Source organism: Diorhabda carinulata, chromosome 7 (genome assembly GCF_026250575.1).
Source record: "Diorhabda carinulata isolate Delta chromosome 7, icDioCari1.1, whole genome shotgun sequence".
Lineage (NCBI taxonomy): Eukaryota > Metazoa > Arthropoda > Insecta > Coleoptera > Chrysomelidae > Diorhabda > Diorhabda carinulata.
This window is the reverse complement of record NC_079466.1, coordinates 15,697,465-15,723,663: the sequence shown is the minus strand read 5'-3', so window position 1 is coordinate 15,723,663 and position 26,199 is coordinate 15,697,465. Positions and strand designations below refer to the sequence as shown.

General features: G+C 33.4%; 1 protein-coding gene across 1 annotated transcript in view; it reads right to left on the bottom strand.

Moving 5' to 3' along the window:
• The window catches only part of LOC130896333 (frequenin-1), a 240,036-nt gene that overhangs the window by 85,925 nt on the left and 127,912 nt on the right, over positions 1 to 26,199 (bottom strand). The window contains exon 2 of the mRNA XM_057804342.1: positions 14,723 to 14,747. Coding sequence (XP_057660325.1) covers positions 14,723 to 14,747 — 25 coding nt within the window. The remainder of the gene's footprint in view (positions 1 to 14,722; positions 14,748 to 26,199) is intronic.

Sequence of the window (26,199 nt, the reverse complement as noted above, 5' to 3'; positions counted from 1 at the left end):
TATGCTTACCGACACAATCGTGAAAGCCACTACGTTAGATCAGGTTTTTCGTTGCAAATTAGTGTAACTAAGAACGCTGTAGCGCGTTGAACAGAAACGAATTTTTCCTTGAAAACCTCGTATATACAAAAATGGAATTAGAGAAATATTTTCACTTCGTATGTAACCCTCGTTATATATTCACTTTATCCTGAGCTTTATTAACAAAAATACGAATTTTCCTTAAAACTTTCTGTTCGTAGAAAAGATACTTTTGCATATGTCTTCTTTCAAAAATGATGTCTCGAAACTTGAAAATTCAAATCTCTGAACACGTATCGGTGAAGGTTCCAACCTTGTTATAACTTTTAGCGGATAAATCATTAAATCAAACAACAAAAGCATCTTAATTAGTAAAAAATACGTCTTACGTGTGGTTCACTCGAGGGACACTGCTGCGCAAGGTCATTACTTGCCTCTACGCGATTACGCCGAAGTACTAACGCATCTGATAGGTCCGCTGCCTCAGGACCTAAACAACTACGTTAGAATAAGCTTTCTTCAACCTTTTTTTCGTTGGCGTTGGCCACAACCCATCAGAGATATGTGTGTCCAGTCTGTATTCAGCTAGACTTGTCTAAATTTCTTTCACATGTTTTTTGTTTTTGGTGGAGCCGTGGAATTTGTAATAACCTAACCTAACGTAACCATAATATGTATAATTATTCTAATATTTAGTAACATTACTTAAACAAAGAGGAAAACCGACTGTACAGAATATATGGCGACTAAAATGTCACCGAGCGAGTTTTCAAATCATTTCAATAACCTATACTCATATGACCAGGATGATACCCCTAGCACACTGGAAGAAAATACTAATACTGTACGAAATAATCGAGGATGAGGTTGAAACAGCGATCCCAAGGTCAAATAGAGAGTCTCCAGGATCGGATAATATCAGCATCGAAGTGATTAAATATGGTGGCAACTCTAATAAATTTGACGATGTCTTCGGAGACAGTACCCATTGAGTGGAGAACCAGCATCGCATCATCCCTATTTATAAAAAATAAAAAAAGGCAAACCTAATTAATTAGTGAGGCATATGTCTGCTTAGTACTATAATGAAGCTTCTAGCTAGGATAATAACAATGTACCTCTCGTGAAATATAGAAATAAATGAAGAGGAGCAAGGCCTTCAAAGACAATAGATTCACAACAGACACAATATTCATACTGATACAAATTGAGGGAAAAGCTATGGAGTATAATAAGTTGGCCTTCCTATGCTTTGTTGACCTAACGCAGGCTTTCAACAAGGTACAACTCAAAGAAGTTATACGCATTTTACAGTAAGTTAACAAATAGTCAAGGAACTTAACTCACTAAACTATACAAGAGTAAATTACACTCACAGATGACATTCCAATAACAACAGGAATTATACAGGGTGACAATGTTCAATGCGCTTAACCTTGTCCTAGATCGCATAATAAACTTACATAGTCCAAACTGCAGGAAGGGTCTACACGATGAGAAGCAGTAAGTCCCGAATTGTATATTACACAGATGATGATGTTCACATAGCAAAATACGAAGACAATCTACAACGAAAGCTTCTTATATTCAACAAAATGGTAGAAAAATTGAATGTGAATAGATATCTATCAACAAGACAGAGTCTATGACAATAAGTAAAGACCCAGTACGCGATCTTAAACTATCTATGAACAATCACATCAAGCAATAGAAATATCTACAAGGAAGGACACATACAAACCAACAAGGCCACCAGAATCTCCGGAATTTTGTTATATGGCCCAATAAATTTATGTCCACCTCAAGCAAGGTGCGAATATACTTACAAAGCAGCTATAGTCTCTGAACAACAGTGATGAAAACCTTTAGTTCAATAGCCGGAATAACCTTCTGGGATAAAAAACGCAGTTCCAACATTAGACAGGCATGAGATACCAGATGTAGTCAGATTTGTACGGAGGAGAAGACGCGAGTGGTAGGCACATGTCCACAAAATGGAAGAGGATCGGCTGGAGAAACTAGCATTCAAGGAGAAGCCAACCACCAGAAAATTAGCAGGCAGACGTTCAAAGATATGGGCCGAATCACGGACATTACATCCTAAAATCGAGACTGAAGAGATTGGAGAATACAGGACAAGCCTCTAATAAAGTGGAAGAAAGAAGAACAATTAACTAGGGTATTTGCATTAACTCAGCACTCATCTGCAGCTTCTAGTCTGGATTCCATTACACGTGAAAAAATTTTATGGTTACAGTGTGCTATAAAAGTCACTGGGATCCATTATTTATAGATTCTTTTGAATTTTTTCGTGAGTTTGCTTTTATTATTACCTAAGAAAACTCCCATAGAACATTATGTTCTCCGATGGAATTATAACGGCGGCTGTACACTCTCTGCGAGACATCCCGAGACATGCAAAGTACGAGACATCCCGAGACATGCCGAGTGCGAGACATCCCAAGAGATGCCAAGTGCGAGACATCCAGAGACATGCCGAGTGCGAGACATCCCAAGAGATGCCAAGTGCGAGACATCCAGAGACATGCCGAGTGCGAGACATCCCGAGACATGCCAAGTGCGAGACTGTACATGGTAGCTCTCGCCTCGCCTCGCTTTCTCGCTTCTTTGTCGGTTTTTCGTGCCCTAGTCAAAGGATCTCGGCATGTGTCTAGAGGATTACTGTGAATTTTGTGGTGTTATTATCCCCTTATATATCCGTGTTTATTTACACTTACAATTTACTTTCTTCATGCAAATGTTTTTATTCTAAATTTCTGCCGCTTCAATATTTGTTTACAGCACCAGCTCAGTCTAAATACAATGCTAATAGCTTCTAAATCTAATTATATTATTCCTTTATTAGCAAAGTGCTTCGAAATATCAATTAATATCTCTATAAACTCAATTCCGTCATTGATTGATCTTCAATAAAAGCTCAAGTATCATTTTGTACTGTATTTGCGATCATGAACTTTGAATGTGTCTTTATGAGATAATTAATATTTACGGTAATTTCCTTTAGTCATGCACCAAAATCCCGCAGGTTGTTTTCTTCAATTTTAATCAATTTTTAGTATTACTATTGACATATTTTCAACTATTTAATATCAGAAATAAGTATTGGTGAAAATAGAAATAGATATTTGACAAAACAATCGCTTAGGATTCAAGTCAAAATAATTCTTTTCCATCTTTAGTCATTTTATATTTTATTTGCTGTTCCATACCAAACTTTTGTTTTTGATTCAAAAGCAAAGATTCATTAAAATTAGAGATATTTTTCGAATGAAATGTGTTTTTATGCGAAGTATACAAATATTAAAAGAAACGGTTGAAACGGTTGAAAAAAAAATGTTAAAACGAGAATATTAGTTTGATGCACAATTGAAATTCATTTGAATACTTTTTAAATCAATTGGGAACTCAAATTAGGTAAATTTTAATATTTTATTGAACAGAAAATAAATTGAATATTTTTTTTCGAATTCATAAGCATGTTGCTCAATGCAGTTAGCGAACATGAGATTATTGGAACTCAGGACTTTTTTGAGCTTGACGGTATGTCATTGACTGCATTCTTCCAATTAAAAACATATGTTGGTATCCATCCATCCATCTAAATGTACGAATGTGTTCGATGGAGAACACTCGAAAATCAAATAGGAGAATTGCCACCAGTCGGTGAGATCATAGGATATATGATTAATAGTAAGGAAACCTGGAATGTGGTAACGAAAGTCATGACCGACGTTATGATCAAAAAAAGAGAAAGAGAACGGGCACACACAAATCTAAATACATAATATAAGAAAGGAAATACGAGAGGTACGCCGATGATATGACAACTTATTGTCCTCCCGGCGTACACAACTCCTAAGGAGTACAAAAGAGGAGGGTGGTTTAGTTAGTTGAGAGTCTCACACAAACTCACAGCATAGCACTGCACAGGCATTAGCTTCCGCCCCACCTTAGGGCAAAAAAATCCATCTAAATATGAGACGTCAATCACTTGGTATTTGAGTATCCATTTACTTAGTTTAATTGTTGTTCTCCAGCCTCATTCATTGCAAGTTTTTATACGGCGGTTGCTGGTAAGCTATGATTTATCAATTTGATTTTTTTATTGGTGAAGCTTGACTTTTCTGCTTGTGTTATAATCCTTTAACTCATCATTTATTTCGCCGGATCGCTATGATTTTGTAACATTTTCCTGATTGCGGATTCAATGCTAAGAAAATGAGCTCGTATTTAACATGTTGCCTTTCCACTTTATTCCCGACCAACTATTCCGAAAATACACAAGGTTCATCTTCCTGATAAGAAACGGATTGACCTCTATTTAGCCCGCATGAGGGCTGTCTTTAAGATAGTTTGAACCTATTGGGCATTTCCACAAATGCAACAACAGCTGGTGGAATGAAATAAAAGATATGTCGTGTTTCCTCCAGTAGTTTTTGAATTAGTATGAATCACGACTAATTCAATAAAGACTTTTTCCTCTGTGAGATACTGAATACACTTTTTACACCACCACTCACAATTACACTGTCTCACGCGCGTTTCGATAACCAAGTTATCGTCTTCAGAGACTGACTTGACTTACCTGTTTTATAATAAATTTTCGGGAAAATTTCCTTGACGGGAATCTTCACATTTATTCCTTGACTTCTAAACTATAGAGCAATTTCTGTGCTTTCAAATGCATCCAACAATTTATTATTGGATACATTTTCCAACAATTTCACATTATTATTATTATTTATGTATTGATTTTGACTTACCATCGAGAGATACAAGAAAGAAAAGAACTTTATTGAGGATGTAACTGTACTCAACGGTTACGATTAAAGAATTGTAAATAGGTAAAACCACTTTTTTCAAAAACCAAACTGAAAAACAAGGAAAATTTGCTCTGATAACTTCCAATCCTGTTCATACAAAGGGATTGGAGGTAATATTTAAGTAAGTAGATTTTAAATTGGCTTATAAATCCAACATCACATTAAAACAATTCACAATAATGTTATTTCTTAGACTTATTAATCAGTAATTTGACGACAACATTATTGATAATGTTATTATATACATATTTTGATTATATAATCTTAGCCATTTGCGTTTTCGTATCCAACGCTCAGTCTTCCAAAATATTTGTCAATTCTGAGAAATTTGTTTCCTTTTTTGGGCTCCTGTTCTACATAGTTGTTTCCGCATAGCATTTTTGGCATCGCGTGATGATTTGAATTAAATGTCACTTGATGGTCTGAAAATATTGTAATTTTTGAGACTTATTTATCTGTAATTATTCATCGTCAATAACATTCAATACAGTATTGAATATACGCCATTTGCGTTTTCATATCGAACGCCCAGTCTTTCAAAATATTTGTCAATTCTGAAAAATTATCAATAGAATTCTTTGCAGTGGCATCTATTATTTTCTGATCTATTTCAAGATGTTTACAAGAAATAACATAATAAAGCATTTACTTCATCATAGTGATTGACAATTATTAATGGTTGAGAGCAGTCAAAGGACAAAAAATTGTGATACTGAGTTGATTCTATGGGAGAGCTAATATTCATATTTTGTTTACTTTCAGGTTGTAACTGCCCAAATTTCTAATAAAACCCAAAATTAGTATTTCACATTTTTGGAAAGTGTAGTTGGCTTAATTTATCCCTGTATATTTGGTTGAAACTTCATATCTAGGACTATTATTATCACCTGAAAGGATATTAACTGCAATAAATAATCCAGGTCTTGAATATATTACCATTTTAACAAGAACGGATATCACTAAATTGGTAAAGTTCATTAATGTTGGGGCACCATGTCAATTAAAATAATTAGTTTCAGAAAATACTGCTACAGTAGACACAAAATCACGACTTTCATTACTGTTTTAACCACCTTTATGAGTGCGGAATGGTTTCAATGTTCAATGTACGAGGGCGGATCAAATATAATCGTCACAAACGCTCTGATCTCGCCACCGGTGTGAAATTTTTGACCTCCGAAGGTTTCTTTCAGTAATTCAAAAATGTAGTAGTTGCACGGTGATAAGTTCGGAACGTATGGGGGATGTTCTTATATATCTCATCTCAGTTATGATAATGTATCGAGCGAGAGTCGCAGGATAATGCACGCCCTTAATGGTATGAGGGCGCCCGTTACCCTAATGCAGCGTTTATGGAACTTTTTTTACGCTGGATTCCAGAATACAGTACAAATAATCTTACCCAGGGACCTAATTCTATTCGTCCCTTCCTCATTCTTCCTTCACTCTTTAGACGATACTTTGTTTTCGGGAGTGTGGTAGTATCCTCATGATTCATCTGTAGGAAGTTTAACAATTTGGGAACCCATCGCGCCGTTATTTTGCGATATTGAAAGTGTTCGTTGATGGTAGACTCTCCACTATAAATACTAATGTCGAGTTCCATCGAAATTTTTCGATCATTAATCCTACGACCCCCCAAAATGAGTTGTTCTGAGCGGCAGATATTGTATGGTATGGTATTGGTTCGTGGGTCATTTTCAATACTGAATTGATTTCGTGAATGCCCTGTTTTTAGTACCTACTACATCAAAAAAGAATGACAATACGTTGCGCAATGGTGGTCGGCTCTTGACGTTCACTCAAAGCCGTAGCGCGTGCGTGAAACGTGCGTCTGCGACTCAAACTATGCCACACTGTCAGTAATAAGGTACTCAGCTAACACAGAATCGAGCCTCGGTCTTCAAAAACATACAGGCGTGCCATCTATAACGTTTTTGGAATATATTTGAGCCGTGCTCGTATTTACTGTAACAAATATTCTAGTTGTTAACATAATATTCTCACTATCTCACTCTACACTTTCTGTTGAAACCATCCAAAAATATATTCGCGTTTGTTTTCTTCTTTCTGCAACTGCTTTGTCTGCAACTGCTTTCCAGCTACACTTTTTTTAACAAATATGTCAGTAAATCAGCATAATATTATCTATTTATGGTTCTCCCTTTTTCTAAATATTCAATAAAGATTCGAATTTGGAATCCCCAAACATTCTGTCCGTGACTCAGTCAAAAAAACGACTATCTTTCGTGGGAGCACGTTTCGAGGATTAAATTGATCTATCAAGGCACCCACTTTGTAAATTAATTTTTCATATGTAACCTTCCATGAATTTTGTGTATATAAATATTTACTTCATTAGCTATCACGTAATTTTATTTATATGGCCACTTTTAAAAGCAGAAATCATACTATGGGTCGTAGCACTTTTAGAATGAAGTTCAAGTAACTTTTCTTCTTTTTTTTATTTGTCTTCCATGAAGATAACAAGTCAAATTTTGCTCAAGATCATAATAGATGGAAAAAGAAATAAGAGAAGAAGATCGTTAGATTTAATGAGGTTAAATAAGAGATTTTGTATCATTTGGAATAGCCCTGATGTAGGATTATTTTCCTCTGCTTGGATGTTTTTTTATGACGGAATGAAAAAAGTGATATTGAGTAGATTAGAGTAGCGAGAAGGATAAGTACAGCTGCTGTATTTACTATAGTCTGTCATTTCGCTTATGGATGAGCTCACCTGGTTAAGGAAAACCGTAGAAAAAATGTCGCAGTGACGAGTATCATAATAGCTTCTATATAGATCAAATTTTCCTCTGAACGGCTTAAATCGGAGTGATTATTAGGATCGCTTCCTTCAATGTAACACTCGCTTATAGAGCTTACATCCAACTACTATTGCGAGTGAAATAATTAAAATTGGGAATGATTAAAACCAAACATAATTTGGGGCTTATTCCCTGTCATCAGCCTTTTGGCTAATGACCTTATTCAGCAGGAAAACCGCAGAAAACTCACAGCACCGACGGGGTGGGTAGGGTTTAGGAATTTTCTTGTAGGGTCGGAAGAAAGGGACCGAATCATAATAATCTGACGGATGAGAAGGGTGTTTTTAGCAATGGTATTGCGTGAATCAATGATATAAATCACGCATCGTACTTTTAGGTCATTCAGACGGCTTCGAATGACTATATTGTCGTCACCGGTTTTGCTGGAGATACTACAAATTAGGGTAGAGGGATAGTTATTGATGTGACTGACACTTCTCTCTATCTAGAGTAACGTTCAAATGGGCCTTCTAATTGAAGGTGTTAGTGAATCATACTCTCAAATAAACAGCTTTTCTACGAATCTCGAACTCAAAACATCCAGAGATGGTAGAAGTCTCACGCTAAGGGTGTCAGGATGATTAGATTGTTTGGATTTTAAGAATTGGGCCTAATTTTCCTTGTCCCGCACCAATTCGAGAATTTAGTCGGGAGATTTTGGGATAGGGCGTTGCGAGATTGTAAATTGCAAATAATTGGAATATTTCTAAGGGGTGCAAAGTATAAAACATATATAGAAGGGGAGCTAGAATGAAATGGAAGAAATGATATATATATATATATATATCTCATTCCAGCTCCCCTTCTATATATGTTTATTGTCATAAGATAATTTCACAATTTATAATAATAATAACAATTAAAATCCAATATTGATATCTTAATTTATACTAAATTGAATTATGCCAGTCAATGGTGGATTGTAGAATTTAGCCACAAAATAATGAGGTTTTTCAAGCAGGAATGCCTTTGACAATATCTGGAATCTCTGGAACCGTTGGTGATATTCATACTGAAAACATTTAGACTACCACTACACCAACACTCACAATTACACTGTCTGACGCGCTTTTCGATTACCAAGTTATCACGTTCAGAAACTAAGGGTAAACAGGTCACCTTCAGATATAAATATATCGATTGTATGATAGGATAAGGTAGACAGATATTCAGAAGCTTCCTAACAAGTCCGGTGTGCCAGACCTGGTAGACTTATGATAGTGTGAAGATTTAAGATTGCGTTGTACTTGAGTATATGGGCTCAGATTCCGTCCTTCTTCAAGTGTCGTTCAAAAATACTTAACCTAGAAGCGATACGGGGCGTCAAGATTCAGGTTAAGTATAGTTTTTGCCAAGTTTGCGAATGGGATCATGATGACTTCACGCTTCATCTATACATCGTATATAGCAAAGCGTCATTGTCAAATTTAAATAAATTTTATCTATTCCTGGTAATTTTTAAGATCTGTCATCAAGCTATATAATACGTCTTCAGGCCTAGGGTCTATCACTATCCAAAATGTGAAGGAAGGGATTGGCATAAAAATTGAGTTCCGAAAACCGCCGTATATAAATATCATATCAAATGAATATTTATATGGATTTGCTTCATATTTTATGATCTCAGTGTCAATTTTTTATGAAATGTTAGAAGCGGCGCTGAAATCATATTTCTTGCAAAATCATCGCATGTTACACGGAATAAATACACATTTTTGTGGCTTAACTGGATTTCGCTATAAATCCAAATCTTTCCAGAACTTCAACGGCGATAAAATGACAAAGACCGATTGACGTTTGTATTTTGTCGATTTGTCGTTATATAACAAAGTTTTTTTTGTGGAAACTCCTATTGTCATGAAACATTCATGAATTATATATATATTTCTCCAAGCTATAAATATGATGTACAATAAATATCATGCCGGGGGATTTGGATGAATGAATCAATGACGTGCTTAATAAGGTATTATTTTGGAACTTTTAACAAAAAATTTGAAGAATTAATTTCTCACCAAAAGAAAATTTCAGTTGGGCAACAATGTTCTCAGCGATAAACGATGTGTCAGTTTTCGGCCGTTTTTAACTTAGTTTAGTGTGGTAATTCATCATGAATAGACTGGCGCCGTAGCAACGTTTTTTACACAGAGACATTATGCGAGTTTTATGGTCCTTCAGAGAAATTTTTTCAATAAACTTTCCATCGTTTCCGCAATATGTTCATTATAATCGACAATACACATCCCGAAGACGTATAACACCGTCGCGTTGACGATGATACAAATATCGTTGGCTTGAGTTGCAAGCCTCGTAACTCTATAGAAAAAAAAACAATACGATGGAAAAAATTGAATGAAGATTTAACCTATTTTTTCAATAAAGGGTTGAAATAAAGGTCAGATATCAAATTTCAAGAGAATAGTCGAAAAGAAAAACTACAAATTTGTTAATGGTATTATGGTTTGCAACCCAAACTGACGATATGTCGATTCATCATCGTGCTTAACAAATCAATTTATGTCTAGCTTCTTCATCTAAAATATCAGTATACGTTAATATAAAATGCCACTGATTCAAGCATTGGAATCAGAAGATCATTCACTACTAAAAGAAACAATGACACTGATCCACAGTTTTATTACAGGGATGTAGTATACTTTTAGTTGAATGGCTATGTGAACAAACCGAATTTGGGGGGATTTTAATCGACAAAACAACCATACAACCAGAAGAACTTTCGATGCGCATTAAGGGTCGGTGGTATATTTATCCATTATGCCCCTTATCCTCATTACATAATGCTTCAGCTGGAAGTTATTATTGTTGCAACGATGTGGTTTAAGCAAGGTAGTACCACTTGGTAGACGACATAAGCATTTGCTTAACGACTTTACAAGTGCAAGCGACTTTAAACTATTCGATTATTTTCTTTGGAGATGTATTAAGTCATATGTCTTTGTGATGGAATCAATTACTGTTAATATTTTGACACCTTGACCTTTAGATTATTTTATGTATGCTCCAATAGTTAGGGTTACATATCCAAAGTGACATTTAATTGTTAATGACAAGAAATTGTGGAAAAATTGTGTTTAATTTCATTAAATGAGAAGCAAAACTTAGTAAACAGTTTATTTTACAACACTATAGTACTATTACTACAATTCGCTGGATTTTTCATGGTATTATGAAATGATCCCATTAATTTTGGACTTTTTCATTGAATGAACTAATATAGGTTTCGTTTCCTCTCCATAGCTTCTACTAGGATACTCTAGGAAAAGGTTTTCTGTGCAAGTTTGTACGACCCTACAAGGATAGTTTTTCAGCTTAATATCTAAGTAAAAGTATAATAATATTCATAATCACAAATAAATTACTAGTAACATCAATCGCATACTTTGGAATCTTCTTTAATGTGTATTGACTATAGCAATGAAAGTCAAAAACTCATATTTTTGAATCTGTTAACCAGTTGACTAATTGTTTGAACTTACTGACCAATCGTGACCAGTTGAAGTCACCTTATGTGAACTCTAAATAATAAATTTGCGATTGTAACATTTTTAAGTAACAATAAATGTCCTTGGAATTTTAAATTAATAATTTCTTCAATATCGCCGGCCCACTATTCGTTCCTATCTTCTTACTGTTCACAGCTTTCAGAGTCTTAATTTTGAATGTGGAAGTTTCAATTTTGGGACATTGTTATAGGAAATTGTTATAGGATGAGCGAAACGACCAGTGGGCTCAGAACCTCTTCTTTATGTAGCCCACATGGTTTTCTGCTTGTAACAGTCTCTACGAAAATTAATAGAAACACCTTTCGGTTTATCTATCAACTTTTTCGCTTAAACAAACGTAACATATCATTGATGAGTCTTTTGTTGAACAAATTCGATTATATAAGATGTCATCTACATGCTGTAAGTTCCATGGATAATCTCGAGTGCCTGTAGTGTATGAAAGAGGAAGAAACTGCAGATTATGTCATCGGTGGGTGCCCAGTACTTACACGTGTGAGGTTCTAACACTTGTAGCTCACCCAATGAAGTTTAAAACCAAGATTCCTAATTAGCTTCTTGAGGAATATCGACCTTTGGTAGTTTCAAGCTGGGCACAACGGGTCTATGACCACCAAATGTTTCAATCACGAACAATAAACTTATTCTCTTGGTATGTAGTACGATTTTTCGAGTTAAAAAGGTATTGGTATAAATTTATCATTTAAAGGTTAATATTTACCATTATTGAACAGATTTTTTGCTATCCATAGTACCACAAGTTTCTTATTTATGTTACTGATTGAAAAACATTTGGGGTAGATCTTTTTTAATTTTTTCATGTTCTCGTTTGATACTACTATGAATTATTTGATTCACACAAAATATGAAGAAGGGTTTTAATATACTGAACTATAAATTTACGACTACGTCTCTGTATATCTGAAAAAACAGTAGGTTTGTTATATTTTAATTCTGCTGACCAATCCACAAAACGATATAAATCGGATTCAGAATAAATCTCTGGAAAAAAAATGTTTCGAGTTGAATTAATCTTTATGTATGTATTTTATAAAAAAATCTCTTTTCGTTTATAAAGCAAATGCTTTCCAGATGCACACACACCGGATATGTCGAACATGTGGCACTCGGTGAATCATTTATTTTTGAAGAGGATAAAAATGGAAAATTTATTCGAGCGAAAATATTCCTGAAAACTTTACTTAGTGAAATGACGTTATTAAAACTTTTTACAATTGTATTGGTACTGTATGGATTCCATTTGTATCCATATTTATCTGAACACTACAAGCCCCGACGGATATGAATTGGATCAAAACAAATATGGAGCACAATGTTGTCTTTCTCAATTTATTTCACGATTACAAAGTGGTATATATAATAATATATAATAATTGAAATTCAAAGAAAAAGTGGCGCAAACTGAGCCTCCACCGAATCATTATTGGTCAAAATTATTAGTGGAATAGTTTATCTAACGATTCACGAAATTCCATTGTTACAGTCTATTAAAAACGGTTTCTATGCTCAGAACTGCTGGAAATTTCTCAAAAAACTATGAGAAACATAATTCTGGAATATTAGTACGCACAAGTCCACGACATAGGCCGTGAAGCTGGTCCAGTCCGGTTATAATGAAAGTCTAAAATTTGGCGAAAGTGTAATGCGTTTGAGGTTTGTTTTTATATATGTTTTTTTTAAATAATTTTTAGGAAGGTCTTGTTATTTATTTGATTTTGTTTTCTGGAATTCTAGAAATGTCGTTCCGTTCATTATGACTTTTAATTATAAACTAACGCTCGCCTCTAAGCAAGCTCAAATATATTGTTGAAACGACATTTTTAGAATTCCGGAAAGTAAATGAACAAAATCGAAATAGAAAGAACTTCATAGAAAGTAGTTAGAAAAAGAACAATGTAAACATATAGTCACTAAGATAAAAACATATATAACAACAAACCTCAAATGAATTCTGTTTTTGTCAAATTTTAGACTTTCATAAAAATCGGACTGGGCCGGACGGACTATGTCGTGAACTTGTTTGTAACAATAAAAAAACACCAGAAATCTTAAGATAAAAATTACTACTGTTTCAAAGATTACTGAAACATGTAAAGATGCTAGAAGGACTCTCATTAAATAAAATTTTTGAGCTTCTTCTGAAGAATTAACCATGACATAGACATATATTATTGATAGACTAATTTTAGGAGATATCTACTTCTTAAAATATAAAAAATAGAATGAAGATCGTAGTAGATTGATTTTTAATGCTTATTTCCAATGTTCAAACCAATGGCCTCACTGACAAACAAAGAAAGAACCCATTCTTTTGGAAAAAGCCATATAAGTATACTAAGTTAAACTATATTGATGAAATTTGTTTCACATTCAAAAAAATTATTTTATATATCATGCATTACACAGAAGCTGAAACATTTGTAGGAAATATTCAAAAATTATAAAAACAAAAAGCTACAAGGATAGAATATATGAGTTAGCATCCGGATCGTTCATTTCAAAATTGAATATACACGCATTACTTCAGGAAAATTGTTCCAGAAAATCCGGGTTGAAGAAAGCATCGCATGTAGACTATGAATCAATTGTATATTCAAACTCATTCTGGAAAAATTTGACCCTTTTCGTAATTCGGTCGTACGTTTTATAACCAGTGCCTTCAAAATAACACAGTGTAAAGTCTGTATTGCGAATCAATTGAACTGTACTTAGAGAGTATGCAGCCAAATTAGAATCAAATTCTTTCAATCCTACCCTTCAAAAAAGGAAGCGTGTTAAAAATGATTTTAACGCAGTGTTGACCATATTTATGAAAATAGATAAAATAATAATAATTTTAGGAGTTGCAAATTTTTAATGTGATATTTTTCTTATTTCTAATTGATCTAAACTGTTTTGAATGTTAGGGTGGATTCATGAACAACAAATCTCTTTCTACTTATCTATTCTTCATAATCTCACACTTAGTATTCGAAACTAGTCACTATTCACTAAACTATACACTTAAACTTATTACAACACTTACCTCATACTTAACACATTAATTTACTTGAATATATCGCTTACTTATCTATCCCGGGATGATATTAGATCAACTGACTTTTTAGCTAATTTGTTCATCAGTATTTATACCCAAAAGAATTTCCCGATTATTTGATTCCAGAAAGTAAACAAATAAAAAGGTTCCTCTAGAAATCGATTCATTATTTTTCCGGAAAAAGGAAAGATCTGACAACAATGTACGTACAAGCCGTTTCCGAAATAATTGAGGCGTTCCATACATAATTGTTTTGTATCTATTGGGAGGAATGAAGCAAATAGTTATCCGGTGACGCATTGTATAAAAATAATCTGTAATAAAACGTTTTCTGATTTCTTTTGTAAAATAAGATACAACAAAAAGTCTGCTAGGAATATTAAACTACCCCATCAATAATTTTTAAATATTCATTAGATGGAATAAATTATTTAAAATATAACTTACCATTGTCGTATTTCTTTCTCGGTAACTGTAATCAATAGAAATATATTAGTTCGTTATACAGAAAAGAAAATATAATCAAACTTCAGAAACAAATGATACTTATTATTAGTTTACGTGGATGAAAAAATTGATTATCATATTAATTATAAATTGAATTCTGATGTATCGCTGGAACATATTAATATACGATGTTCCATTATTAATTGATAATATTGAGAAAGTGCTATATATTAAAGATACAATAAATAACGAAATTAACTTTTAAAATTTATGTAATAGTTCTAAGGCGCTTAGTTGGATCGATCTATCAGCCAAACTTATTATCACTGATCTTTTTGTGACATAAGATAAAATGACGTTCAAATATCTTGAGGACCAAGTTGTTATTGATAATTTTTTATAATGTACAATTTTGTTCATTTTACGTTCTGTGAGAAAAGAACTATATTCTTTGTGTTTCCTTTATAGAAAGGAATTCAAAAAACATGAAATTGCAGAAAATCGTGTGCGTGAAAAGTTTCAAGAAAAAACTTCTCTTAAAATGAGTGATGTCAAACAGTAGAAGGCTGTAAATAATGTTGAGCCTGCAAACTGTGTAAAGGTAGTTAATCATACGATTGAAGAAGAAGAGAAAATCTGGAGGTTGAACTAATATAGGATTGAGCCTCTTTTTGTGAATATTGGTTGCAACAATTCATCTTTTGAATCCTACTGTAATAAATTATTTTTTACTGAAAATCTACGTAGAAATATTAAAGTTTGTTTTCTTATATAATTACGAGAATAATTATACTTGAAAGTAATACAAAATATTTTGAAAATATGCTTCTACGTGTGTTTATTATATTATCATAAATTTCTCTTGTATTTTGTGTGGAAACTGTTCATCAATACATCAATTCACGTTCTATTTTGCTGTTGTATCATGAAAACTGTTTTCAAACAATTTCTAAACTCAACATTTTTTTCACTCCTCCGCTGTATGAAGTTTAAGAATCTTCCAGCTGTGAAAGCACGCATCACAAAAGGTAATGTATTCAAATTAACATTGTGTAAGATATTCACACACTAATCCCCTGTCAAGCCTCATAATAAGGCTAAAATACTCTTATCTAGACTACCATTAGGCTACAAAACAGAAAACTTTTATAATTGAAAATCTGGAACAAGAAACAGGAATTTCAGGGTTGTTATAACTCGAAACTCGGAATGGTATAGTGGGAAGTATATACAAATAATGAAAATTAGGGTGTAGAGAAGAATTTCAAATATACGAGGGTAGCTATTCAAGTTTTGAGATGTGGCAACACTGATATGAACTCAGAACGTGTTATACGAATTCTATTTGAGTTATTCATAGATACTTGAAACATTCATCTTAGTTAAAAGATAGAATTGAATCGCCAGCAATTTCGTGCGATGATGTTCCGAATTTAATCGTGGTAGTACTTCGCTATAGGATGATTTTCGTGAAGGTCGTTACTGCTAGAAAACATCAATGCTGTGCGTAAACTGATTTTCAAATATCGTGTTATGACAAAACCGTGAGATTGAGGCATGAACATATGACTGTCAAAAATATTTGTTCGCTTTCGATACTGCATAATTTGACAATAGCTTAAAAAAAAGCTCGTATCGTATGGATCTTTCAATACGAGCCAAATCTAACAAAAGTTATTCGCGCACGAAGTATTTTGAAGCAAATGGTCGCCTGTTTTTTCGAAATTAATGAACATGTCACCACCATTCCATTAGAGCAACGTAGAATAGTCAATTTCAGATGATAAACCAGTGCCAGAACAGTCAGTCAAAACACCTAATTGTTTGGCACCCAATAATTTCTTTTTATTCTCGCAGATCAAAAATAACTTCTGGGGATACAAAAACTTATGTAACAACCCTCGTATTAAGAAGAAGTTAACTTTTAATCTGCTTATATCATTAAGGTATGAGAACTCATTAGTCAAATAAAATATTTCAAATTGATTTTTCTCGATATATAAAGAAACTTTTTGTAAATCCTAATCAGTGAGGCTAGGAATAGTTTATGATCTGGGGAAGAATTTGTCCTTTTGGATTCAGAAAGTTGTGGTGAAAGAGATTTATTTCAGCAGTAAGTATCTGCGCGCATTATCTGAAGCTTTCGGTTTTTGTGTTTGAAATTTATTTATTTGCCATGTTTAATGATGTTTATTTCGATTTCAATCAAAAATTTCTGCAACTTTTGTTGGAGCGCTTTACTTAGAGAGAATACTCAAGATTTTTTACAGATATTTGAAAAACATAGAAAATTATGATTAACTCAAGTAGCAGAAGAAGATATAGAAGACTCTACAAAATTAAATAAACATAAGGAAGACAAAATCGAAAAACATAGCAAATCAATCAATTTCCTTAATTCTAAAAGATTTAGAGAGCTTCGGATATTATTCGTGCAAAATTTGATAGTTCAATCTCCAACTTAGTTTCTTGTCAAAAACTGAAAACTGGAACCTTGATAATTTGAAAATATATTTTGAATTTTACACTAAATTGTATTAATCTTCTAGCAGAGATGAGCAAAACTACTAAAAACTTGAATGGAAATGGAGCTTGATATCTCAATTAAGAGGTGATTCCACTACATTTCCAAAAATAGTAAGTACTTGATATTTTTCAGTGATTGTGTTAACAGCGATAATGTCTGCCCTATAACTTAAATTTATCATTCTTAAAAACTTCTGTCTACAGTTATCTACACGTGGCTATAATTATTTTATTCTTCTTCTGTTCACTTTTTAGCCGGTGTCGATTGAGGAATCTGGTTAATCCAATTCGTATTATCTCAAATATTGTCTGTCTTCTGCTAATTTTTTTTATCATAACCTTGTACTTTATTTGGTCTTTTGAGTCCACATCGTCTCTCGATGTTACTTTTTGTTCCTACAACTTTTCGCATGAGACTGTCTGTTTTCATCTAGTAAATATGTCAATAGCAACTTCACGTACACTTTAATTTGAAGAAAATTATTATAGTTGATGATTAAATATGCCAAATAATGATTGGATGCAGCCTTTACGTAGAAATACTATTCAGAAAACTGAAGACAAATTGTGTGAATATTATATGGAAAGTGTTTTATTCCATGCAATGGTTTTTGAAGTAATCCATTTCACTTCAAACACAACTGTTTTTTGTCCAAGATGGTCATGGTCTCTGTACTTTTGGATTTCAAAAGTATCACTTTAGAGAACAGGAAAACGATAATAATATTTCGCTGATGTCCGTTTTTGTTTAGTATACTATTGAGACCCCTTCTTTCTTAGCGTATATGTTTGTTCCATTAGCAATCTTAATCGACACTGGTTCGACATATCCTTAAAGTATGTTGTGGCATTCTTCACTATCTAGAATAAAATTAGCACAATCACTCCTATTCGTTTTTCTTTCCATCACTTCTGTAGACAAAGTGATCAATGATACTTTTTTATCTTCTAGTTTGCTCTCAACTAAATCACCACCTCGTGTTCGTGCATAGACACTTCATGAAAGGTATCTGTCTCCTCTTGATCGAAAACTGCTTGGTGGGAATGCTCGGCTTTCATCATCATTTATTTTTGGACAGGAATCTTTTAAATGTTTTGTAACTCCACGACTATAATATTATTTTACTTTTGCTTCAAAAGAAAACTCATCGGAAGCAGATGAAATGTCACTTGCATTATTCATTTTTAGCTCGGCATCCAACAGTTTGCTCTTGACAAACTTGAGGGTTAACTTTTGAGCTGTCGTTTCCAAAACTGTTATCACAGTGTTAAATTTTGGGCATTGATAATACCAGAAGGCAGACTTTATCGTCCTCTTCCATCTCTGATATCATTTTCTCTCTTTCGTTCAAATACATTTTTTAGTGACTTTATCATATCATTCAACGTGCTTATTATCTGTGGTACACTCTATCATTATAGGCAGTACTTTGACATCATCTGTAGTAGCTGCCTTATCCTCGGAAGGGATCATCAAGGACTCCTTTCTCCTCCAGTAAATTTCCATGGGGAAGAATTTGATTAAGACAGTTGCGGGTATGGTATCAAACTCGTTGTCTTAGCCTTTTTACTATCGGAATAAGAACAAATAATTTATATTAATCGCGGGAAAATAATTTGACTCTTTTTTTATACAATTCTGGGCCCATAACCTCTTAGTAATTTTGATGTGGAATTATATACCAAGGCTTCGGTAAAACATTTATTCAATAAAAATAACAATATTACTTTCTTTTTGACATTCAACAACCTAATTGTTTTTTTAACTTTATTCAAGAGAAGTCTACGAAATGTGGCTTGTTAAGCACCCGCAAAAGGTTGGGAAGTGAAATACAAAAGAATCTCAGTAATCTGATGGAAATGTCAAAACGAAACTGATCTCCTTCAATTTATACAAATTACAAACAAAAAAAGGCTGAAAAGTAAATGGTTTATAGGCCTAAAGGAAGGATTGGCCCACAATTACCAAATAGACTACACCAATTAGAGCTGTAGTAGGAAGATATAATAATAAGGAAGAAAGAAATACTGATATGTGTCTATTTACATAAAGGCTGTAGAATAATACATGAAAGGAAGCAATTCAGACTAGTAGGGTGAAATATAACAAGATAATTTGATTCTAGAACAATAAATGAGGAAAATAGAAGAAGACCAAGGATAAATCAAGAGTAGTTTTCAAAATGGGGCCTGTTTAGTATCTGAAAGGGTTAGAAAGACTTTGAAATACAAAAGAATCTTAGTAAACTGATGAAAATTGGAGAAACTGTAGATTGATACATAAAAGGAACCAATTAAGATTGGTAGAGCAAAATATAACAAGAAAATTCGAATCTAGAACATTAAATGAAGGAAATAGAAGAAGATTAAGCTCTAGGCTAAGTAAATCATGAGAAATCTACCAAATGTAGCTTGTTCTGCCGCCGCAAAAGGTTAGCAAGTCTCTGTACAATGATGGAAATGTCAAAAACAAAAATTACAAACAAAAAATATCCAAGTTTTTTATAAAAAAATGTTCACAATAATCTTTATAATAAATAATACTTGTCATCAAAAATAGAGTTCTGTAAATTATTTCCCCAGCCCAACATGTATCTAGTATATACTTATAGTAAGTTAGGCCTAATTTTTATTTAAATACAATGGCGCTTACTAAGTATGAGAATGCATAAAAACAATTTGATTTCTGAAAAATAAGTTGACCTTGGTCAACCTATGAATGACAATCTATTTCCTTTTTGCTGGTGAAATTATAATACTCGTTTATTTAGTTGGCAGAATTGTGAGCGAAATCATCTGTCAAAGTTACTAATAATCATGTCAAATTCATTTTGTTTCTAAAATTTGACGATGGCAAAATTATTGTACGATGTTGGAGCGTTATTTATAGGCCTATTGCTTGGTACTTGGGTTGGTAAATACGGCGGCGTCGTTCTAGATGCAATGTTTCAAAGTACTCCACATGAAAGGGTCGATTGGCAAAAAGAATGCGAAGAAGAGGATTGCGATTGCGAAGACGAATAAGGAAATGTTATGTCAAAAAATACAATTTTACTACATAAACGAGTGGTATTATAGATAAATTTGAAGTAATTCTTTAATTATACTTGAACATTTCCACCGTAAACGAAGAGAATGATAAATAATCGTGTGGATTCAAAAATAACAGGAATGGAAGTATGATAATGTCTCACTATATAATCTTATTTTAAATGCTTTGTAAAACAGGAAATTAAATACATTGATTAGACATAAATACAAAGATTTTTCAACAAAATGATGAACAATTCTGGGATATTTGGTGCTCTGTAAGTGAAGTCAGCTCATGTGCAATTAAGTAAAAACTATCTACAGCTTTTCCTCTGATTTATGAATGTAGCTAAAACTGATTATTTTCTTAAATAGGTACTTGAGGTGGGTCTATTTTCAAACTTCTGCAGTGATCGTTTTATCATTTATCATAAAATGGTAGAGTTTGAATAATTGAGTTTTACACTTAAGTTACCAACCAGATAGCAAAATATTGAACTAAGTCTTGGTAGTTTAATGTTTTTGTACTAGCATTTCATTTCGCCCACAATCACATGAAGCTTCATTTGGAAGTGCTGATTTGGTAAACCATCTCAAAGTAGATTATTTTTTATAAGTTATTGCAAAGTATATAGTTTATCAGATTTAAGGAGGGCTCCAAGTTTTTGTTAAGCTGCCTTAGCCAATTTGACCACGTAACTATACCAGGACATATTGCTCTCAATCTTAACACACAACAAGCGAGTTTGCGTGATTGATATTTCATGTCCAGAGAGGACCAAATCCTGAATGTCAGCTTCCTCTGTCAAATTATTTTTAATGTCGTACCTCCAGTTTTTTGCTGTTCGTTGAGTGGGTAAATACAAATACAAAATATTGCATTACCTTAGCAACGAACAATAATTCATTGAAAATGTCAGTGTAAAGATATGCTTAATACCCTTGGTGATCAATGTCCTTCGTATGCAACTGTGAAAAATTGAACTGCAAGCTTCAAAAGAGGTAAATTTTCTATTGAAGATGATGAGCGATCGGGAAGGCCAGTTTCTGTGTCAGTCCCCGAAAATATCGATGCAGCTCATGACATGATTTTATCAGACCGTCGAATTGGGCTAAAGCACTTAATATTCCATACGAACGCGTTCATCATATAGTTCACGTCAATTTGGACATGAGAAAAATTGCTGCAAAATGGATCCCCAAATGTTTGAATGTTGACCAAAAGTGTGCAAGGGTAGAAGCATCGCGTTCGATCTGTGCTCGATTTGAGACTTCTTAAACTGAATTGTTACTATGGATGAGACTTGGGTACATTTCTACGTTTCAGAAATAAAGCAACAATCGATGGAATGACGATACTCTGATTATCCAAGACCTAAGAAGTTTAGTGTTCAAAAATCTGTTGGGAAAGTTCTTGCTTCAGGTTTTTGGGATAGCCATGGAGTAATCTTGATTGATTTTTTGGATAAGGGTAGAACAATAAATGGAGATTACTATTCGACATTACTGCCCACTCTACATGAAAAAATTGAAGAGAAAAGACGCGGAAAGCTATCCAAAGGTGTTTTGTTTTTGCAGGACAACGCCCCCATGTTGTCATGAAAAAAATTCGTAATTTAGGGTTTGAATTACTAGAACACCTCCCTTATTCACCAGATTTGGCTATCCTCTCTTTCCTTAACTGAAAAAAAGTTTAAAAGGTCGTAAACTTTCTTCCAACGAGGAGATCTGGTTTGCAGAGCAAGAAGAAACATTTTTTTGGAAGGTCTAGAGACGTTGCAGGTTCGCTGTAATAAATGTATCCAATTGAGAAGAGAATATGTAAGAGTAATAAAATATTTTGACAATGAAGTTTTGTTTGTTTTTATAGTAAGCTAGAATTTTTCAATATATCCTCGTACATAGCAATACTAATGTAACTACTATTCGATAAAAATAACATGAAAATCACAAAGTGAAATTAATATAGATAAATATGGTGACTTTTTACTAATTTAGAATAATCTGGTGAGTAGAAACAAATAAATGGATAAAAGTAATTCATGAAAAATGAATGTGTATCACATATTGCTGTTAATTATAAATAAAATGTTAGTTAAGGACTTCAACCTCAATGTTAAATAATTTAACGAAACCCTTTTTTATCTAGAGAATGACCAATTTTTCTATGATAGAGATTAGAGACAAGGAAATGCAGAGTCCTCCTCAAAATATCGTTTAAACATAACAAGAAAATCAAAACGATTTCTAAACAATCTACATGTCAATATGCTCTTAGTAACCCATTATTTGATAGTTATATATAAATATATTTTCGGTCTTATTCATAGGATTTTGTGTTAAAAATATTGAACTATCTATTATCGCAATACCACGGTTATTTGTTTGGGCATCTCACATTCAAAGGAAAATTGGATAAATTATATCTTCGGTTTCTGAAGACGATAACTTACTTATCGAAAATCAGATGATGTAATTGTGAGTCAACATTTCAAATAAGAAATTGTCTTAATTAATTGATTTAGACTTTGTCGATCCACAAAATCAATTTTAGCTTTTGTCAACTTTTAAAAAAACGATTCCTACCTCAAAGAATCGATATCGATCACTTTAAGTAACTTCAAATTAAATCGTCCCAACTGAATTATTGATATAAAAAGAGACGAATTCAAGGTATGGAATTGTAAGTACGAAACAGTGCTTATCGATAATTCATCCAGTTTACCTATTTCAGTATCAAAGTTAGACACCAGCAGCAGAGCATACAAACTAACAAGAAATTTGGCAAGAGTTAATATATATAGTGTTGTTAGATCCAGAACTCAAGGTTCTTAGGAGTTAAATCATGAATAATGGTCTCAAGTTTAAAGTGAAACTTTCATTTGTTATAATTAGTTGCAGCTCTGATTATTAAAAGATACAAACTTTAGAAGGAAACTCAGCTAAATTATATTAGTGCAAAACGTCAGGTAAGGAAGATGATCAACAACGAAAATTGATTGATAATAAACAAGGTCTAACAGATGTACTTGTTCATATTATTTAAATGAGTTGGTTGTAGAATTTTATGTTGTTTATTTCGGTTGGCAATATTGAGTGAAATGGCGCGTTTGATTTAGAAGATATTCCAGTCGCTATACGTTTATGTTAATACATTTATCTAATTTCTTGAATCTTACATAATTTTTTATTGTTTTGTTGATGTATCGTATTGATTCTGAGGGTGCGCTACAACTCATGACTATTTTTAATCCGTTGAGATAAGAATGCGCCAACTCGTATCAGAAATATTTCAGGTAAACGAAAAGGTAGTCCGAGTATATAACACAACTTGCGACGGATTCATTCAGAGTATTACCTGGAATTTAGTACCTGATCCACGACATTTTACATGGATAGAATTTTTAAATTCTTGTTTTTCATTTTAATTATTAGAATCCCGAGCTGCATATTTTTCCCTCACGAGTTGTCTAATCTTCATGACAACCACGATCATGATTTGGCACATTGTAAAGCGCACGGCCGATTCTAGGTTTTTGATTAACATTTGTTTTTAAAACAGGTAGAAATATTGAAAATTCGAAATTATTCAAAATAGTACTGAATAATAGGTTGCGATAACCTATCTGTCTATAAATTTTTGATAAACGTTAAAAAGAAATTTTTCTTCCAAATTTCAACTGTAGACTTAACGAGTATCAAGGAAGCATATTGTGAGAAGAAGGTTTCAAGATGATATTAAATAACTCACAGAGTATTGTATAGGATGTAGGGTTCAAAAAATTTCAAGAGAAAACAAGATACAAAGAACGGAGCTCAGCTATCACCAAAAACAGTTAATAATTGCTTATGCAGACCATTCAGCTGTAATTACCAGAACAAAGAAAGAAAAAAAGAGAACAACTAGAAGAGGTTGCCAAAAATTATGGTGCTAAGACAGAATACGATTGGTGGAATACATAGAGATTAAAGTGGAAAAGGATAAAAATCTAAGATAAAAAAGTTTATGAATTCCAATACCTGGGAGTAACACTGTTAAAGAATGACGAGCGACGAGAAATAAATAAAATAATAACGAAAAGAAGTAAAGCCGTGGAATTACCAAGCAAATTGATGAGAGCAGCCAAAATTAGATTAAACTGAACAATAATACGACCAAGAGTTAAATAAGGAAGTGAAACATCAGTTTTGACAAATACTAAAGAAACAAAACTGGATACATGAGTGAGGAAGACGTTAAGGAAACATTTTGGGGTAATAAAAACAAGTGGAGGATTTTGGAGAAAAAGAAGTAGAGGATTTGTGTGAATACCTGTCAATATACATAAAAGCTCAAAGCGTAAGATGTTTGGGGCATAATAAAAAAATGACGGGTTAGAGATTTGCAAAGAGGAGAAAGAGGTACAAGAAAATAATCCAAAGAAAAAATTATTGGATGCAGTTCTCATTGATATTAGGTAGATAGAACCAAATTGTGGCGCAAAAGTACAGAATCGCAATCTGTGGACAAGAATTGTGAAATCAGTTGATGAAAAGAAGAAATAAGCCTGGGTCTTGATAAGTCTCGTAATATTTAGTCTTGTTCTTACAGAAGTTCTGCACTGCTCGGCCTTTTTCTTTGCCTGTTCGCATGCGTCACGCGTGTTCTTGCTATTGCAAACACGCCACGAGCTTTGAGAATATATTATAATATTCCCATAAACATGAGTTGAATGACAAGTTATATTTTTCCAATTATAAACGATGAATGAGACTTTAATCAAAGTTTTTAGACATTACAAAGTCTTATTTGACACTATTCATGTCACCTAGATAAATTTATTAATATATTTGCATATTTGTGATGAATAGTGCAATAAATATCATGTTCATGACTGACAATGGACGATGAAGCGCCAGAACTGTATTAATATAGTTTTTCCAACACTGTCTTGCCCCACGCTGCGATACGTCTCAATGTGCGACCGGTCTTAGGCAAAGCGCGTACGACTACGCATATCGATGTGTAGTGTTTAAATAGAATCACATCAAGTGCATCGAAAAAATATCTGATTCACTATTAGAAAATTATTATTGTTAGAAGCTCTTAATCTGATGCATGCTTAAAAAAGTGGGCAAATTAGTATTTATACAGATAGCATTTTTTGTATCGTGAAGCTCCAGTTTCCATTTTTCCAAAAAAAAAAAGAAAGAAAACACTTGTTTGTCGAGAACAACACAGCACTCTAAGCTGAGGTCGCGCTGCGTAGCGTCGCGTTGTCAATAAGGATTAATCTAATTAATTTCTATGTACTGTCACTGTCCAGACAGGTCACAGCTACGTAAGTCCTGTAACAAAATGTGCTTGCCTGGCATACACGAGGCCTGATACAGAGAATGAAGTCGAAATCCACTAGCAACACGCCACGTCACGCCACGCGACGTTGGTTCACGTGGTACATTGTTGTGTACATATAACACGCCACGTGACGACTCGGTCATTTTATTATATAATTTTGAACAGAAAAATTTTCAGTAGCTTTGAGTACGTTATGGAGAGCACTTGTATTTCGTCTAGTTACCTAAAGTTTTCAGAATATGCTGCTGCGGTTGTGATTTTGCACAGCAAGAGAAGGATCTATAAACATTATTTCAACAAACTTGTTCTTGATAAAATTAAAAAATTTTCTAATCTCTATATTGTACAGAATGTAGATTATATAAGATATAGTATTGCCGCACTTTTTCTATTAACAACCCTTGTTGCATTTCGAGTGAATCTTCAATATACCTGTAAACCTAATTCAATAAAACTTTTCCATAGACTGGCATACAAAGGCAAGAGAGGAACATTCACACGTCTTAACACGCGTAGTTTACATATGAGAATTTTGAATCATCCTACATGGGATGATGTTGCGTGGCGTGGCGTGGCGCGGGGT